Genomic DNA, 19,481 nt, shown 5'->3' on the forward strand with positions numbered 1-19,481 from the left:
CCCCCCCCTCTCTCTCTCTCTCTCTCTCAAAGTTAAGCTGCAAAGCCGTGATGCCGTTCCGCATACAGACATATGAGTAAGCGGCGAAGAAAGGAACACGGGAAGAGAGATTGCACAAGTGGATGCTTCCTTCTGCTTCCATGAGTTAGAGTGGTTTATTATTATGCTCATACGCTTGGAATCATTGCACGTTTTCGTAAATGCACCGCTCTACCCGCCGTTCTTGGAGAGCCCACTATTGCGCGTGACACCTTTCGTCGACACCACCAGCGAGAAATTGTACGATAAGTGGCGCGAAGAAAATTAAGTGTTACTTTTAGCGACAGGTTTGAGCGAATATTTTAAAATGATCAACGAAGAATTTGAGAATGCTTCTCTTCACAAATTTGTAAAACCTTTAAAGTAATTAGGAAAACACCGGATATCCGAAAAATATCATTCGGTATTATCCGGTACTTTTTTTTGCTATTCGGTCGGATAGCCAGATATTATTTTCCCCTTAAAAAATTTTCTTGTACACTTAAGTAGAATAGAGTAGCAAACTACTTTATTTTTCACAATGTTAAATTGATGGCTGTCCGTCCACGGCGTTCACATCTGTCCGTCCGATTATTAATTATTTACAAAATTTCTTAAAAATAATTTAACTTTTTCAAATTTCGTTTTCCGTAATAGATACCTAAAAATTTTAATTTTATCAAGGCAAAATATGAATCTATGGGTACGTTTCGTGTTTATGTGCATGATGCATCATTTGTCTTTGTTGTTTACGAATTAATAAAGAAGGATAAAACGATACATCATGCGCTTCATGCGTAACTCATACTCAAAGTAGCCACTGTAAAGAAGTCAAAAGGCAAGGTCAATAAAATTTTCAATAATATAGGACAAACCAAACAGCTTAATGGCATTTTCAAATTCTACTTTTTCACTGCATTACTTCATTATATCCGTTGCAATAGTTTAATGGTGAAATAGAAATACAATTTGTTTAGACAGAATTGTATCTCACGATAAATACGAGTACAAAATCTGACAGTTGATCGCGAAAACTGTCACTTGTATATTATTTATAATTAAACGTGATTCACGAAAAACATTCCTGAAAACATGTTATTTTTTTTACCTACATTTTGTTCCATTACGTGATCGACATTGGCCATCATACAAAGTGCATAAAACGACTGTCCGGATTTATGGTGATTGGCTATATCGATGCAATTCGAGTTTGACCGAATTCGAAATATGTTCCATTTTATCTCGTGATTTCCAATGTCGCAAATTCACTAGCATGATATATCACTTTTTACAAATGTCAGTGTGCCAGATTTTCAAGGAACTTAACGTAACTAAAACTTTACTTATGCGACGCATTGTCACTCTATTAGAACACATTCTATTAAAATATTCCTTGCATATTTCTTGTTGCGAATATTAGTATCGCTTGATGTGAAAATTTATGTAAAGTGACATATTAGTTTATCGGCAAACTTTCGCATGTTTTTACGGAGAAAAATTTGTACTATTCCAGCAATAGAAATTCTTGACCATGTCACGTCGTTCGCGAACAGCGTTGCTCCATGCACATAGAACGAGTTACCAGAAAGATGAAGGTACGGAAGTTATTTTAAATATTTTCACTATTTATGGCGTCGTATTCGATGCCTGTAAATGCCAGCGTTCACTCTGTAAATTCTCTGGTCTCAGGATGGTTGCTATGAATTATTAACATATGAATTAACATAGACTGCTTTCACGAAAAGCTTGTTACGTATTTGTAATAGCAAAAGTTTTTATGAAACCCTTGTGTACATGATAAAAATATTTCTATAATGTCAAACACAAATATCCGATAATATCGATAACAGATATCAGTATACTTAAAGGATCGTTGAAGAATTATGAAATTATGATGTTCGATTAAAATCATGAAAATGACGATAAAACATCGTGTTTCATTCTACAAAGTGGACCTTCGGCAGAATACTGAACTATCCTGTATAACACACGGTTTTAGTGTGTGAATTACATCTACTATATTTGAGTTAGTAGAAGCGTGCTATTCATTAAGGTATTTCATGGCAGCTCGGCTACACACCGTCCAGCCGGAACAGTGTTTAAGGTCAACAACTGTTGTGCATTCACACGCATCGCTCGTGTGTCCCCACATCGGAACCTCGAAGTTCTATGTGATATCGACTTGCCACACTCCATATAGACACAGTCTAACTAGGAACGATGTTCCTATATTTGAACGCAAATCCCGCGTCGGATGCGCGACCCTTCTGTTTCGCCGTCTGGCAAAGTCGCGTTTCTTTCTGGGTGACAAGCAATTTCTGGAAATGTAGGGTCACGTTCAGTAAAATTTACGTCCTTCTATCTACTTCGATTCCCGTGTCAACCAATAAAGGCATTTTTACGGGATCGGAACCATTCACGGACGTACTCCAATCGGCTTGTACTTCAATCGCGAGTAAATGTCTCTTTTATGCTTCCCTCACGTCAGACAGAAGAAGGAATAAAATTAATATTCGGATTTAAAGCCGGAGGTATTTAAATAATGTCATTTAATCGGCTCGGAATAAAGTTTTATATACCCGGGTGGAAATTACGACCTGGCGCTATATGGGCCTCATCTAGTTTTCCACGAGTTAATGTAGGCGCTATATTGGAAAGCTAGCCTGGGGCTATACTAGGCGGTAACGGCAAGCCCCAATATTGGAAAACTTTCTTGGCTCTGGTTCGCGATGCGCTGTAGGCCCAATATTGGAAAATTGTCTAGGTCCTGGTTCGCGAGGTGGTGCCGCTGAAATTTGAGAAAACTGTCTAGGCTTTGATCACGAGACAGTGTGTTGCCCCAAGATATTAAATCTGTCTATTTAGCAAGGGACAGGGTAATCTAGATTTAAAATAAATTTTAAACGCATAATGTGTCGCCTATCATTCACGGAGTAAGAAGTAAGAGTAAGAAACTGATCAGTCACAGTCGAGAACAATACTGTCATCGATATATCGACTGTGATTGGTCAATTTCTTATTCTTACTTCTTACTTCATATTATTGAATAACATTAGTTATATTAAAAAATGGTTATTATCACATGATAGAGGTATAAGGGTATGTTCAATCAGTGATAGATCACTGCGCATGTATCAAGCATACGTCACATTCGGCCAGCCTTCGGCTATATCCGGAGCGGGTCGTGTCAATGTAATATGGTCTCCATGTCGCCAACACATGTGCAGCACATGTCGAATAAATTCTGTAGTGCAAAGTCGAGTGATTTCACATTCAAAATATGTTGTGTGGTTAAAGGATGCGGAAATTATCATCATAAGACAAAAAATGAGTTGGATTGAAAGGAGTCGGAAAATTTTTTGGATTAAAAGGCATGCTTAAAAGCACACGTTCGAATTTCGCGCTTAATGATGACGTATGCTTGCTATATATTTTGATTGGACAGTGGACATGGCCATGCGCAATAGCATACTCTTATACTTCTACCATGGTTATTATGATCCTGCCTCACTGGCCGAGCGCTAGCTAACCCCCGGCTAGTTTTCCTATCTTGGCACCCCAGCATAATTTTGTCTAGCGCCTAGATGAAATATTAAGTAGCGCCCGGCTAAATTTCCGATACTGGCGTGCCATGACCTTCCCCACGAGGCCCAATATAGAACATTGGAACGCCCATATACATTTCCACTCGGGTATATACATATATATACATTTGATGCAAAACGTTTGTATTAAATTTTTACGCATTTTTTTTAAAACTTCCTGTACTTTAATGATTGCAATTAAAAGAATGTGAAAGATTGTAAATCGAAGAGCTATAGATTAATCGAGATCCACCTTGGTTTTGACCAGTGAAAACTTTAAAAATCGCCTTACTGCGAAACAACGAACCATTTTACGTGATTTTATTTTGAATTTATGTCTCACCTTTACATGGCTTCTTTCTAATGATATTAGAAATATTTTCCATCAAGCTGTGTAAACCTGTTAAATGCTCCGCGCACACGGAGCTGCTGTCGAAAACAAACAGAAAAGAAAAAAACAAATAATAACCCCCCCGGAAAGTTTCTGTAAGACGGAAATAATTAGTCGCTACCGGGATTACCAAGAAAAGATTTGAAAACCTTTCATTAACAAAAGGGAAGAAACCTGTGTACGCATGAGCATCTTGTTGCCTTTCCAATGCACTTCCTGCTTATTCCCCCATTGCTTTCCCCCGTTCGATAAACAAGCTCGCTAAAGAGACTACTCATTAGAGAATATTTCCTTCAGTTTCTCTGTTGTTAACACATTAAAGCGCTAAAGAACAAATGCGAACGCTTGAGAGATTGATTCGCGCGCACGGGAATTATAACATTCTATTAAGCTCACTTTGTACTTCTTCTTAATAAATAAAAATTACGTAATGATTATAATAGAATTTATTATACTAACATCTATTTACTCTTTGCATTTTCTCTTTTTCATATACAATGCTAAATGCGGTAAGAAAAAAAATCTGATTGCATAAATTGAAAACTTGATAAATTCAAGCTGAAAGGTATGAATTATTATAAATACTTATAGTTAAGTCAATCAAATATTTTAGCTATATAATATCGAACTTCTAATCGGAAATTCTGTTTGATATAATCAGAATACATTTTCGTATATGTCTTGTTAATAAAAAAAAACATTTTTCTCAGAGTATAAATAAATCGGTGATAAATATTTTGTTTTAATTGTAATTTCATATTAACGTTCGAAGCTGTCGGTGGGTCTATTGGACCCATTCAATTCTTCATGTTACATTTGCAAATTTGAGTTATAATTTAGAATAAAATTAATATTCATTCGTTTTATGAGTTATGTCAATTTGGTTTAAATTTATTAGTGTCTTTTAATTAACACAAGTTAATGGATCTTACACATTCAATTAGTAATTGTATTACACATTTTAATGTTAACTCTGGAGGGTTAATATTGTCTAACGTTATAATCATGTATAAGAATATTGCATTAGTTCCTTTATAACGAAGGTTCATATAATATGTCTGAACACATGATATCTTCCTACTGTTTCCAGGCAGTACTCTGACATTGATTCTACTAGTTCTGAGATTCTGAAATATGATCATCCTCTCTAAATTTCCATATCATTTTTCCTACTAGCACACGGTTTTTCTTTTACAATTCACGCTGCTTACCAGCGCGATGCGTACTTTCAGCTATTACGATGTTGCTGTGTGATAAAGGGAATGAATATCCCTTTCGCTACACATCGGTAAAATTGGATGGAACCCGCGGCTTTCTCGTGTGCCACGAGAGCGTATAGGTCGCGATTTTGTCGCGCGTTTCGTCCGTACGAGCAATTTCGCGGTCGAGTTCTCTCGTACGGACAACAACGTTATCGTAGTTGTATTCCGTCTTTGGTTTACTGTCAATAACGGCATACCTCCAAATAGTTTATCGGAAACGATGCCGGAACTAATGCCTTGAACAAATCCGGGATTATGCGATTTTTTGAACTATGCATGGGTTTATTTATTCGTTTTTATTTATTTATTGTGATTAGAGATGAAATATAATGAAATATTTAAATCACGCATTTATCTGTTCACTATTATATATACAATCCTAGAAATTCTATTAGCATACTAACAATTTGTTTAAAAAAATTAATAGAAGGATAACAAAATACAAGTTTTTGTTGTTTTAATTTAATATTACAATAAAATTTAATATTACAATAAAAATATACATAGAAGAAAAACAATATATTTTAACAATAAAAATTTTGAAACTTTGTAAATACAGGTGAAAATTCCATTAGAACACATTTTAATGTCCAACACCATTTTATAATACGATTGTGAACAGTATTTTGCTTACTGAATACTAATCTATTACCCAAACTTGGCTATCTATTATATTCTTCGAATATTATAATGCATCTTGCATGTACATAGCATGATATAAATTATAAAGAATAAATAAAATTGTAAACCTATCTATCTCAAAAATTTAACCAGAAAGCGAATTCTAAAACTAAAAAAAATCCCAAAATGCAATAAATATTATGTCTTTTCTGCAGGACGTAAAAAACAAGATTTAATAATAAAAGTAAAATTAAAAATATTTCACGCAACGTGAAACATAATATAAAAATTTTAAATATCGTGGAATAATCATTGTTTCAATGAATCACTTTTTTGTTACTCTTTTGCAGCAGACATATCCGCTAGTGGATAGGATTACAATTATTAAAAAAAAATGTGTAACTAGCTGTATGAAAGTACCGGTGGTCGGAGAAGGTTCGGGTGTGAGAATGCAGACAGGACGGCATTTTTGACTATTACAGTCTTTAATTTAATAAATCGCCGTTTTGTGCACGGTTGAATTAAATTACGATGTGATAGCATGTAACGCAAGAATGCAAAAATCTACTTTAATTTCGTGATCTCGTTTTTGCTCATACAGTTTTTTAAGTCCAGAAAATTTTACATTGCGCAATTGTTGTAGTATTGCTTAGTTGCTTAGAGACATATCGCAATTATGATTATTGTGAATGAAATTAAAGCCGTTCATTGCATAGCATTCATTACGTTCAATTGCGGAATAATTTACGAGCTATACATATATCTTTGAAATTACATTGGTATATAGTACGAGGTATCTTCTCGCAGAGCGCGATGTAATTACTTAGAAAGAGAAATGGCTTTTCTCTAAAGAAAAGCTTATTTGTAACTAGAATTGAGCAAAATCTTTAGACTGATAAGAGTGTTCTTTTTGTCATTTGAGTACTGCTAACTGCTGAATTATTTTTTTGTAACACGAACGCAAGTTACAAATAACAACGCGAGGCGTAAACGATTAAATTATTCATTCATGTAATTATACAGATAACGCTTCTATTTTGTGTTAAATCAATACAAACTTACTAATACACTGATAAATGAATCCAAAAAGTATGCGTTTGGTATATAACTTAAAATTTCCACTTTTGAGAAAGCAATTGGTGACGATATGAAATGTACGAAACGCTTGGCACGAAGAATTTCAAAGTACCTGTTTTTGATGTCGGCATTAAAGCAATCCTGGAACGTAGTTGCGTCCGTTAGTGAAAGAATCGGAATCAGCACGAAGAAATGAGATTTAATTCCGGTCCGTTTTACGGGCGTTGATCTTTTTCAAGCATTTTCACGAAGACGCGCTCATTTATCGGCGATGTGAAAGCAAATGCAATATTAGAAGTGCAAAGATAGAATATTATGATTCCAAATACTTTTCTACGAAAATTCCATTTTATACTGCTTGACAAAAAATTAAACGAGCCAGCGATAATACAATTATAATTACTTTGCATTAGAGATTCGGACCAATTACGTTTCTATGTCTAGATTAAAATCAAGCACACATTTTAAGTTTTAATTAAACCTCTTACAAACATTAAATGAATACATAAAATAAAAACGAGTAACAATAATATATTTAAATTTTCGCGCATGATTTAAAGACTAAAACTTCAATTTATTTAAGAATATATTTATGTTCTGTAATCGGTTTATATAGAAACTACTAATTTCTTGCAATTTAAAGAAATAAAGCAATAGCTATATTGTTCAAAAGCAATAGCTGTATAATATTGTAGAGCAAACAAGTTTTAAAAAGTAAAGTATAAATATCCTAATATCCTTATAACAACCACTCTATTAAGCTTAACGAAAAATTCAAGATTTTTACTGTATATGATAGCGCTTCAATAATAATTCAAGATTTTTACTGCATATGATAGTGATTCAATAATAATTAATCATTAGCAAATTAATTCGATATGTTGTTTGTCATCAATTTATTAGGTGGAGTGACACATTCGAACGTACGTGTTAACGCGGAGTAAACAGACCTCTCCATAAATTCGACACTATATTGCGACTGACAAGTGAATGAGAACGTTTATTTTAAATTAACAGAGCGGCAAAGCGCGTATTGTTCGTAGTCACAGCAGAAGATATTAATAGTCGTTGGCCATTTAGTTATAACCGTCGTGAAGTTAGTCCCCAACATTAAAAAGAATAAAGTTTCTATAGCTCATTCGATTGCTCATCGTTTGCACATATATGCACATTTCGAATTTTCGTTTGCACACTTTCGGTTTAAAAGTTATTCAAAAAACAAATTTGGGGGGGCCAACTTCACACTAGCCCCCCAACTTCGAGCAAATTGGATCAAAAAGGTCTTAATCGAAAGATTTTCGTTTGCACATTCTGGAACAAGTCGATTTTTTGTTTGCACACTTTTAAAAAGAGTTATTAACAATTAAAGTTTCACACATAACAAAAAGTATGTTTTCGGTTCGAATTCAAGAGAATCGAGCTCAAAATGACATCAATCAATAGGATTTCGTTTGCACACACACAGTCCGAAACAAATAGATTTTTCGTTTGCACATGTTTAGTTAAGAAGTTATTAACAAATGAATTTTGGGGGGGCTAATTTCACACAACAAAAAGTACGTGTTCGGTTCTAATTCAACAGAAACGAGCTTAAAATGACATCAATCCATAGGATTTCGTTTGCACATTCCGAAACAAGTCGATTTTTCGTTTGCACACTTTTAGTTAAACAGTTATCAATAAATGAGTGTTGGGGGGGGGGCTAATTTCGTACGAGAAGTTGTAATAACTTCTTAACTAAAGGTGTGCAAACGAAAAATCGACTTGTTTCGGAATGTGCAAACGAAATCCTATCGTTTAATGCCATTTTAAGCTCGTTTCTGTTGAATTCGAACCGAAAACGTGTGTGTGTGTGTGTGTGTGTGTGTGTGTGTGTGTGTGTGTGTGTGTGTAATATTTATATAGTATAATTTAGATACACGCACAACAAATTGCTTTCTAAATTACATATAGCAACAGAATAATTAATAATTATATAATAATTACGTTTTTTTCTCGACAGAAAACTTTTTCTAGAATTGTTATTTTGAAGTTCATCGTCCACGATTTGTTCGATTTGTACGTCACTCCCATACTCTGTTCGATTCAAATTTTTCATTCAGTCCGAAACGATCGAGATAAAAACATGGAATAATATCGACGAAGTCGCGTGCGGCAATATCAGGAGAGCATTATTCGGCGTTAGATTAATATCCCGTCGGTGGCATCGTGCTGTCGTTTCTCCGTTGCCCTGTTCTGGTAGTCTGCCAAAAGCGCGTAGTATTGTACGTCCCGGAACCGGAAACACCCACCCCGTATAACCGTCGGGCCGCACATCCGAATATCACCGAGGGAGAGAGCGCCCTTGGAATTGCCTCGAGATCGGGACTCACGCGAAATCCGGACTAAAGTGGCTCGCGCCCGTTGCAAAACTTCATCCGAATAAATTAATTAGTCCGGTGCTACAGGCAGGAACGAGAGCAGAGGAGACGGAAACACGGGACGTTTTGCAGAGTTGAAAAGCGATTAAGTCACAGAAGACGACCTCTCGTGGGATCGCGTATGCTGGATTTGTGGTTAAAAGACTGTAAATCTCAAAGAACGGATTGTTCCATGATACTATTTAACGCATACGTCTACACACGAAATTATTATACACAAATTTTGAATACAAATCTTTATTATATCGGCGATAAATATTTAAACGTTATATTGTAAATTTGACGATATATCCGTCTTCGTTACTGTAATTTAAAGAAACGATGTAATTATGGAATAAATGGTGATAAATAATGATTGCAAAGTTTCTTCATATAATTTATGTGAGCTTCATCTTAATGTGTTATTTAAACTTTAATTAACAGGACAATTAATCCTTTGAGGATCGGAGTTTTCTAACAAAAAATTTATGGAAGATTTTGTTTTCTTAGGATTTTCGGAGTCACTGAATTCGATTCTGTCCTTAAAATTCGAAAATTGAAATTTAAAATAATTATTGTAAAACTCGGTTTTAGGAAATTCTTGATATCTCTGAGTAGCCTGAAAATATCGAATTTCAAAAGGATAGTAATCGCCATGATGAACGATCTAGTGTTACAAGACTTATAATCAGAGTTTGAGAGTCAATTTGAAAATTAATACTTACTAACTGTTTACTTAGCACTAAGCTTCAAATAAAGCGAAATTGGAAACTTAATATTACTTCACACACACACACACACACACACACAATTAAAAACTCCCTACAACTGCAGAGTTTTATAATGAAATTATTTTTTAAAAAATTCCGTTCACCATATTGATCCACTATGAATTTTTTTATCTTTGATCTCAAATTTGAATAAAGCATTACCAAATTACCCTCTAGACTCAGTTTCATAAAAGTCGAGCAAGCAGTTTATAAAATGAAAAGGGATGACTCCAAATGGGGTCGCCGATCCACAAAAGGTTAATGTTTCTCTTAAAAACTCAATTTTATTTAATAGTGCCAAATAAAACTACTTTGAAGTTATCGCTAAACCAATATATCATGACTGACGAACGCGATTTTTACAGCTTTTTCTACTGTGAATTAAAAAGGAGGTACGAAGTGTATAAAAGATCGTAAATGATTACGTTCCATCAATGCGTCACAAGTAGGTTTCATATCCTGAAACCGAAGTTAGGCGTTACGAAATGAACTTTCCGAAAGCCGTAGATAATCCCAGCTAAAAGACTACAAAGTTCTCGAGACGAAGTACTCTTAACGTTTATCGTTAGATCACGAACTGCTCACCGTGTTCTAAAGAGACTGCCATTTGCACCATGAAGGTAATCATTCCTTCAACAATCTCTTCATATAGACTATCGAGAATTAGGTTATGGTTTTTTAAAATTTATTTCTTCATCAAATAGGAATCAAAATGGCAATTTCAGAAATGCTGTATTAATGTAATTATAATCGAACTTGTTAATAACATTTGACTGAAGACTAAGTAGAGTCTAAACATTTTTGTTATTTTTTCATTTTCTTAGAAACTGAATTAATTTATTAATCTTATTTCGTAACATCTCCATTATTATTTTTTTTATTGCAATTCTCCTATTTTGCTCTATAAATTTACGAATCTCATATTTTTTTTATTATGTTCAGGGATGACAATTAAGTAAGGCATTAATTGTTATCGTTATTTTTTTATAATAACGATTTGGTAATGACATTATAATTTCTTGTGTTGGTAACGATAACATCAGGGTTAAAACAATCACTTTTGAAAATAACTCGTTATATAATGTTATCGCTACTGTCATGAAAAATTATAACGTTATTACCAAATCGTTATTATAAAAAAATAACGGTAACGGCGTAACGCGTTATTTGCCATTCTTGATTATGTTAATAACAATATAATAATATTATTTCTTAAATCAGATATCTTTATGATTTTTTATCTAACAAATAATAATTAATGTTAAAATGGAAATTAAATGTCAACAGCATTTAATAAATAATAATGATAAAATTAAAAAATCGCTTAGAAAGCAAAGAGAATAGATTCATGTGAAAAGACAAAAACGGCCTATAAAACTGATTTTGTTCACAATTAGAAGAAGCAAATTGCTGCTCCAAGATTACGAGTTCTGAAATGCCTTGTTCGTCGAGCCAGTTAAACTAGAGAAGGCCATAAAACTTCCTCGAATAAATTAATTAACCTAGAAGATCAGGAGCAAGTAAAGTGCAAACTCGGAGGGCAATTAAGACGACGCGACGTATCGTTCTTGCTGTAATATTGGGTACACCTTCCTGGTACAAAACAAGGATATACGCGAATGGTTTTAGCGAGCTAACAAAAGATGTTACTGGATCGTAGCAAGTGATAACATTATTTGGAGGTGTAAATAGCTCAACACTGTGAAATTATATTTTCATTTATATCCTCAACGGTAATAATATTAACACTTAAAACACAGACTTCTCTCGCTTGAAATTTGTCTTTGGTAGCTTACATTAATATCATTTTCAGGACTTTGTAACTCTTAATTTGAGATGTCAGAAATATCATAAGTTACTCTTATACCTCGCCGTCTAAATTAATCTCACACTTTGCAAGCTTGCACTGTTTCACGCGATTTAACTTCCACAGTTTACAGTTTGTGAGAAGATGAAAATCTGTAGAGCAAGCGGTGAAAATCTATGGAAAGGAGTAAAAGACAAACAAACAGTATGTACGGGAGGATGCGACTCGTGGATGTGCCGGAAATGGTCGAAATCCGGGAATTGAACAGCGTTTCGTTAGATCATGGAATAGATCTATTGAATTTGACAAAGCTGAAACTCACTTTGCACTTTTCTTCCTCTTCGTCCCACTTGAAGCGGCAGTTAATCTTTTCGTTGCATTCCAATTCTGCAGCGATGCACGTCGCGTCCTCGCAATCGTACTCGTCGTCCCTGCATGCTGCAAAATAAAAAGAGAAATCGCGAATGTTATAGAATGAGTGAAGAAATGTCGACTGTATATATGTAGAATATACAATATGACCGTAGAGTTTCCACCATATACATATAACACATAACGTTAATATGTGTGAAATATGTAAAATTTCTAGCAAATTTATAGCGAGGTTAAATATTTCTACCAAGACTTCCGTGAAATAACCGTGATAGTCGACTCTTAATTCGCATAGGAAAGGAAAATTGTGCCTAAAGTCTTATACATGGACTGCTATGTGTTGGAGCGTAGTCGCGAGCAAGATATTAGTTCCGCGTTGGCGGCAGGTGTAGAAAACCGGAAATTCTTCTCATGCCATACTAGAACTCGTGTGAATTCCGCACACGTAACTGCGATTCTGCGGGCCACCTCATTTAACATTCAGACAAGTGCGCTGCTATTAATTTGAAATTTGATTCCTTTACCTAAGCGATTATCCCTAATTCCTCGCTAAACGTAAGATGCTTATTGAATAAGGCATATATATAATTATAGGCTAAAACGCAAAAATGTGTAAGCCTTTGTCTTCTAATAATCCAATTCCGCTTACCCTTTTAGAAATTTGTCGATTGGCGCATAAAGCATTTATTTTAAAAGCGAGAATTTATTTTAAAGATGTAAGTTGAAATTAAAATATCTTATTAAAATGTAGTAAACATATTGATTAATGGTTTATTTAACTCTATTCAAAAATTCATTTGTATTGATTAAAAAATAGTTAGCTGTCAATTATTATTGATAACAAAAAAAACATAGCTATGTTTAAAATATTTTTGAGCGATTTTCATTTGCGGAGATTAACGGCTTGTTAATTCGAAACAGAAGTTAGCGCAATAACCGCATTGCTGATTGTGCAATTCAGAAAACAATAAAATAAAAATCCATATAGTATATGAGTTGGACACATACACATGGGAAAAAAATTTTGTGAAATTGTAGCAGATATTTTTGCCATGTAGAAAATTTCCACGTTGTTATCGTAACCGCAACGGTAGCTCAGTTGTGTAGTTTAAACTGCCAAAAGCAAATTGACGTTACACTATCTCATTGTTAAAAACTGTCAGAAATATCGAATGAATGATAAAACATGTTTCAAGAACACTGACCTTAATTTCTAGAGTATTTGGAAATTTTAGAATTTTTTCTAAAAGAATTGTATATTTTTTATTAATAACAATATTTATTATTTTTGGTTTGATAAATTTATTTTTGTAAATAATTTTTTATGCCTCTTATATAAAAATGCTGAAATATTAATTTTATTTTTGTAAATAACTATTGAAACAGAAATTAGTTGATAATTTATTTTATTATCATAAAATTATTTATGCATACGAATGATTTTCTATGAAATCGGATAATTAGTAATTAGTTAGAGAATATTACCTTTGATAATGAATAATTATAAGGCATAATGTAAATTCATACTTTACAAACCTTCATTAAACCTAATGTATTCGTATTACTGATAGATGATATGTTTATTTTGTTACGTTATTATTTGAAGTTTAAATTTTACCTGTGACTCACAAATCTTTTTTTGCAAAATTGTATTATATTATTCTACATTAAATGATGTGTGCATGTAAAATGTACTTACATTAAGATAATCTATCGAATAACACTGTTTGCAATAAATATAAAAATGCACAGTAAACATATTAGATATATAGGGGTATTAATCGATTTTTAATGTTATATCTGAAAATTTTGATTATTCTTATTAAAATATACTAGCGTCATAATTTCGCGTTTTAACCGTATACTTTATTATAATACATTTTGAATAACCTCCATTTGTGCACGTTATGACGATGTTAACATTGATCTTTAATGGTAAATCTATTTACACTCTTGTTTGAAGTACAGCATTCCAAAAAAAAGTATTTGACTTAAATACGCATATTTATTATTATAATTAGCATAAACTCACATTTCTCACCGCTCTCCTTATCTCTGACGGCGGTTACCACCGCCTCGAAGGTGCTGTTGAGAGCTTTCGGCTCTGCATAGAACCTCAAATGGGCGATATTCTTTGAAACGACAATGGTGTCTGCAATACTGCCGCAGAATTGTTTCGCTCTTGAGGATAGGTCCGTTTTTTCTGCGAATATTTCTACAAAGTTGGCCTCGCACTCGTTTGGATGTTGCAGGCTGAAATTGTCTAGAACCAACTGGATCTGAAAATTTCACGTGTTTTCATTTTCCTAAATGCATGCACAATGCATCGGCTCGCTGCTCTTGGACAATCGAGATCGAAAAATTTTTGAAAAATTCTCGTGACGCAATTAATCCTTCGCAACTGACGGGTTTATTGGACTCACTCAATTATAAATCTCTTGTGGCAAAAATGTTAAATAATTCAAGTTTTTTAATGTTATATCTGAAAATTTTGATTATTTTTATTAAAATATACTTAGTAGGGTAAACTAAGGTATTATGGCCATACGCGGAAAAAATGGCGATAGGCTGTAATTTTTTCAATAATTGCTAAATAGAGCATTTTTGTAGTCATTCTAAAAGCCTATGGCCATTTTATCCGAGTTTACCCTATTCATAATTGTTTTTAAATGTCATTTTGGTTTCTTGAAATTAATTAATATCTTCTAATTAAATAACATAAATTAAATAGGTTTTATAGAACTATTAACTGTGTTACAGATTTTGGAGCCAGTTCTAGAGGTTAAATGATATCCTACTTTGCGATCGCGTAGAATTCGTTGTCTACATTAAAATTGTGAAATTGCGTGCACGAGACAAAATCAATAAACAACAAAAAGAAGACGCATCAAAGTCATGAAAATGCGAGAAGTAACTACGTGTATAGAATTTCTTGAACGTAATAATACTGCAGTAAACTCCATTGCGCCATTACTGAAACTTTTTGAAAATATCGTGGCTTATAAGAAATACACGTGAGAACGTAGCTCTTCGTCACCTCGGGTTTTGTCGCGCATTTTGAAAAAAAAAATGGATAATTTTATACATAGTTAGGAAGATATATTAGCTTCATTAACAATTTTAATAATAAAGTTTCGAAAACTAAAAGATTCTTCTATGTTGAAGCAGATGCCGTTATCAGCCACTATGTAAATTTTGTAACGGATGTATCGCAGACAAAGTATTTGCATAAAACCACTCTGTTATTTTCGTGCTACGACAGCAAAGACCTATTGTAAATCATTCTGAAACGTGTTACTTTGAGCGAAACATTTGAAATCATGATACAGACCAATAACAAACATTTGTATCGATTAAATGCTGTAGTAAAATGCACTTGAATCAAATAAAGGTCGTAACGTTATATGACGATAGGGAAATATTAGAAGAAACGTTTTATATGCCCTAACTTATATTAAATTTTTAACAATGATATCATTTATCTCAGTAATTCAGCGACATATAATATAGAAGAAGAAATGTTCTTACCTTCCATCCCTCTTTCACTTGAATGATCCACATGCAATCCAATGGGTATCCCTCTTTCTCGGCCTGAGCCTTCCTGTCTTTGACGAGGTCGCTGTGAATTATCACCTGCATACCCGTCACGTTAAATATGCACGGTTCTTGTTCCGGTGGTATGCCCGCTGTGAATCATACCTATTACAGTTCTATACTTTCCCTAGGCTCACACATCAATACTCGTGTATTTGAAACTTGTATTTGTCTATTCATTTTACTATACTATAACATTCAACCTCAACAATAAAAAAAATTCATTTAATATCACTAGTTTAATAAGTAGATTCAACATTTCTCAAAGTTTATTGCGTTTCGTGAGATGACGATATGTAACGAAATTTATCTTGTTACTAGATGACTTTCATAATATTCTATATTTTAGCACTTTATAATATTTTATCTATATGGATTATACAAAAAACGATACATTCATATACAAGGTAAAAAATAGCATAAGAGATCTATTTGTTTTATTTCTCTGGGTTAATTTATACGTCGAATTGAAGTACTTAAATAGGTTCCTATTTATAAATGATAAATGAAAATTAATACTATTTTACACGCATAATATGCTTTCGCTAGCGCGGATTCATAAGTGATATATACGGCGCACATGCTCAACTAGCAGATAGGATAGTTATGGTATGACAATCGTACTATTCTGATCACGATTAGACACTGATTATATCTTTGCATTGAAAAATTGTAGCAATATAAAATTAAATCTATAAAAAACTAACAATTAGGAGATTTTGCAAAAAAATAATTATCTTATGATAATATGAAATATAAATAACTATTTATAAATAAATAAGTGTGGAGAAAAAAATCATTTATATAATATTATAAAAATAAAAATTAAGGACTAAAATCTATCGAATAAAGTATTTTAAAATAATCAAATATTAAAGGATATAAAAATATGGAAGAGATATTGTTGATATGTCATTTTTTTCTAGATAAATTAGCGCAAAAAAAGTATTGCACAATGTAACGATTATTAGAAAATATTTTATAATTGTTATTATTAGAAAACAACAATAAGAACACCACTTTGCAATCCAACAATTTTATAACGTCTTAAAAATCTTTAAAATCGTCATTTTTTGCCTCTTCAACGCCATTTTTCTCAAAAGTGTGACATGATAGTCAACTTTTACCAACAAATTCATATTCAGCAGATAAAAAACATCGACAATGACTATTCGCACTTATGTAGCAAAAAAAGATCAAATTTTGTGTTCCACAATATAATTATTAAAAAAGACATTTTTATGTTTAAATCATTTGTCCCTTTTTCCTTTTTTAAATAATTATTAACATCTAGATGTTCATAAAACATGAAAAATAAAGTGTTTCAGTTTTTTATGTAGTTGAAATATTTCAACAATTTTCCTTTTAATTAAAAATTTAATTAAAAATGTATATTAATAAGAACACACCCTAATAATATTAAACAAACAGCATCCACGGTACCCAGATGTTCCAATATTGAAACTTCAATGAATAAGTTAATCAACTACACAGCAAGATAAAATTTTCAATGTTTGATCTCGCATCCGTCTCTACTGTTCACTTTATACATCAGTCAAAGATCGCACGGTTAAAGCCAGAAGCCAGTGGTCGTACTTTGGATATTCACAGTACCTTCGTTCTCCTATTAACTATGAATTAATTTTGACCTCGGTTGCGGTTGCATGGCGCTTGCTATCGTGAACCATCTATTTCTCTCGTGTTTCGTAATTTTCTGAACAGTGATATCCGACGAAGATTCTCGATTATTCGCGTATTGGAATATATGATCCAGAATTACTGATCACATGCTCATCACGTTATCTCTATTTTCTTTGAGCGTTTAGCACGTCTTGTTATATTATAGAGAGAAATTACACCTGTTCAGTATAATTTCAATTAAGAATAGTTCCATTTAATTAAGAACTTAATTAAGAATAGTTATAACTGTAATACTAATACATACACATACCATTAATATTAAAATAATATTTTTTTATGTCGTACTTTTTCATTCTCTGTATCTGTTATTAAAAATATATATTAACTTCAACTTTTGTCTAAAAATCTTTTTTTCTCGTTATTTCTAGACTTTCACTTTTACGTTTATTATGAATAATATATAGTTTTTACGATGAAGGGAATCAACTATGCTTTCGTACCGTGTCGATTAAGATATTATGAATCATTGGAATAAATAGCTCACGACAAATTCAATTATCATTGCGTCGCATCAATTATTTCAGCAACAAGTTCTATGTTGTTAAAGACGAGAGAATCATGTAAATAAGTATGAGAAACGGAAAAGCGAGGATGCGATCTCGTGTTCATTATCGATCGGTTTAACTTATTAATCCATGATTACGCGAAAGGATATATCTTACATTCGAGGAGATTTGGCTAGAGGTGTATCAGTATTAGAGGGAACCCAAGATAAATTTCTGCCGCATGCCGAAGAAAGGAAGGTATCAATAAAATTTGTGACTTAAGAAAATTGTGTAAATAATCAATTTTTCTTGGAAAATATTTGTTAGCCTTTTATAAATATTATAAATAAAGGTAAAATAAATTGTACATTTATTGAAATAATATTTTTTCCTAATAACCCCGCGATACTTTATTATTTATTTGTAGAGATCCTCTAATAACAGTCTGGATATGAGCCTTAGTTTTATACGTATATATGCAGGGTAGTAGTTTTAACAAAACCATGTAAGAGAGAAAGACACATTTACTATTTCTTTCTCTTTTTCATTCTGTTCTATCTTTTTCTTATCTATTTGTCTCTCTCTCTCTCTCTCTCTCTCCCCCAGGAATTGTTAAAATATAGCTGACCAATCAAAAGTGGCTTTCTCATGTCCAGACTTTTACAAATAGAGAAGATCTCTATTTATTTGCTTGTTCCTGCTTTATTCGAAGATTTAGAAATTAATAATTTGTATTTAACAATTACATTTTAATCAAAATTAGTTTAGAAAGAGAGAGATTAGAACATTTATCAAGAAATATCCGAAGATTTTGTGACTGAGACTTACGATAGGTCGGTCTTGGTATTGTGCTCCACACAGCTTTAAATCCCTTGCCTTCGATATTCTCATCGCTGTGGAATCGCAGCCAGAGGTATCGCGTCTTCGACGTGATCTCGGGAGGAAAATTCGTGCCGCAGAAGTTGCCGAGGGGATTAGAGTAACCGTACTGACCGTCACGTACCTCGAGGAAATCGAAACGGCAATCCGGGCTGTCTTCGAGCTTGAACTCGTCTCGAAAGTCGAGCTTTAGTAGCATACCTTTGTCAGCTGAAACAAGAGAAGCCAGAGATGCGCTGTTATAGTGAATATACTGTAAAGAGGCGCGCGAAAAGAAAAGGGGGAAAGAAACAAACTTGCCTCATGAAATGATAGAGTGTGATAGAGAGATGTCTAAACATCAGACTAACAAATGTAAACTTTATATATTCATTGGCACAGCATTGTTTAGTAAAACGCTTCTTTTACATTTACTTAAGTACTTGTCATTTTATAAACAGGGGAGACCCGGGCAAAGTCGGCACTCGGCCTTAAGTCATGAAAAGTAAATTGTATAAATTAGCCATTGATAGTGAGGACGT

General features: G+C 33.1%; 1 protein-coding gene across 1 annotated transcript in view; it reads right to left on the bottom strand.

Moving 5' to 3' along the window:
* The window catches only part of Neto (Neuropilin and tolloid-like), a 60,626-nt gene that overhangs the window by 7,509 nt on the left and 33,636 nt on the right, over nucleotides 1–19,481 (bottom strand). The window contains exons 4-7 of the mRNA XM_018462884.1: nucleotides 18,910–19,170; nucleotides 15,830–15,987; nucleotides 14,334–14,580; nucleotides 12,252–12,367 (exon numbers count right to left, since the gene is read on the bottom strand). Coding sequence (XP_018318386.1) covers nucleotides 12,252–12,367; nucleotides 14,334–14,580; nucleotides 15,830–15,987; nucleotides 18,910–19,170 — 782 coding nt within the window. The remainder of the gene's footprint in view (nucleotides 1–12,251; nucleotides 12,368–14,333; nucleotides 14,581–15,829; nucleotides 15,988–18,909; nucleotides 19,171–19,481) is intronic.

This window comes from Mycetomoellerius zeteki, unplaced genomic scaffold, assembly GCF_001594055.1.
Source record: "Mycetomoellerius zeteki isolate Tzet28-1 unplaced genomic scaffold, Tzet1.0 scaffold149, whole genome shotgun sequence".
NCBI lineage: Eukaryota > Metazoa > Arthropoda > Insecta > Hymenoptera > Formicidae > Mycetomoellerius > Mycetomoellerius zeteki.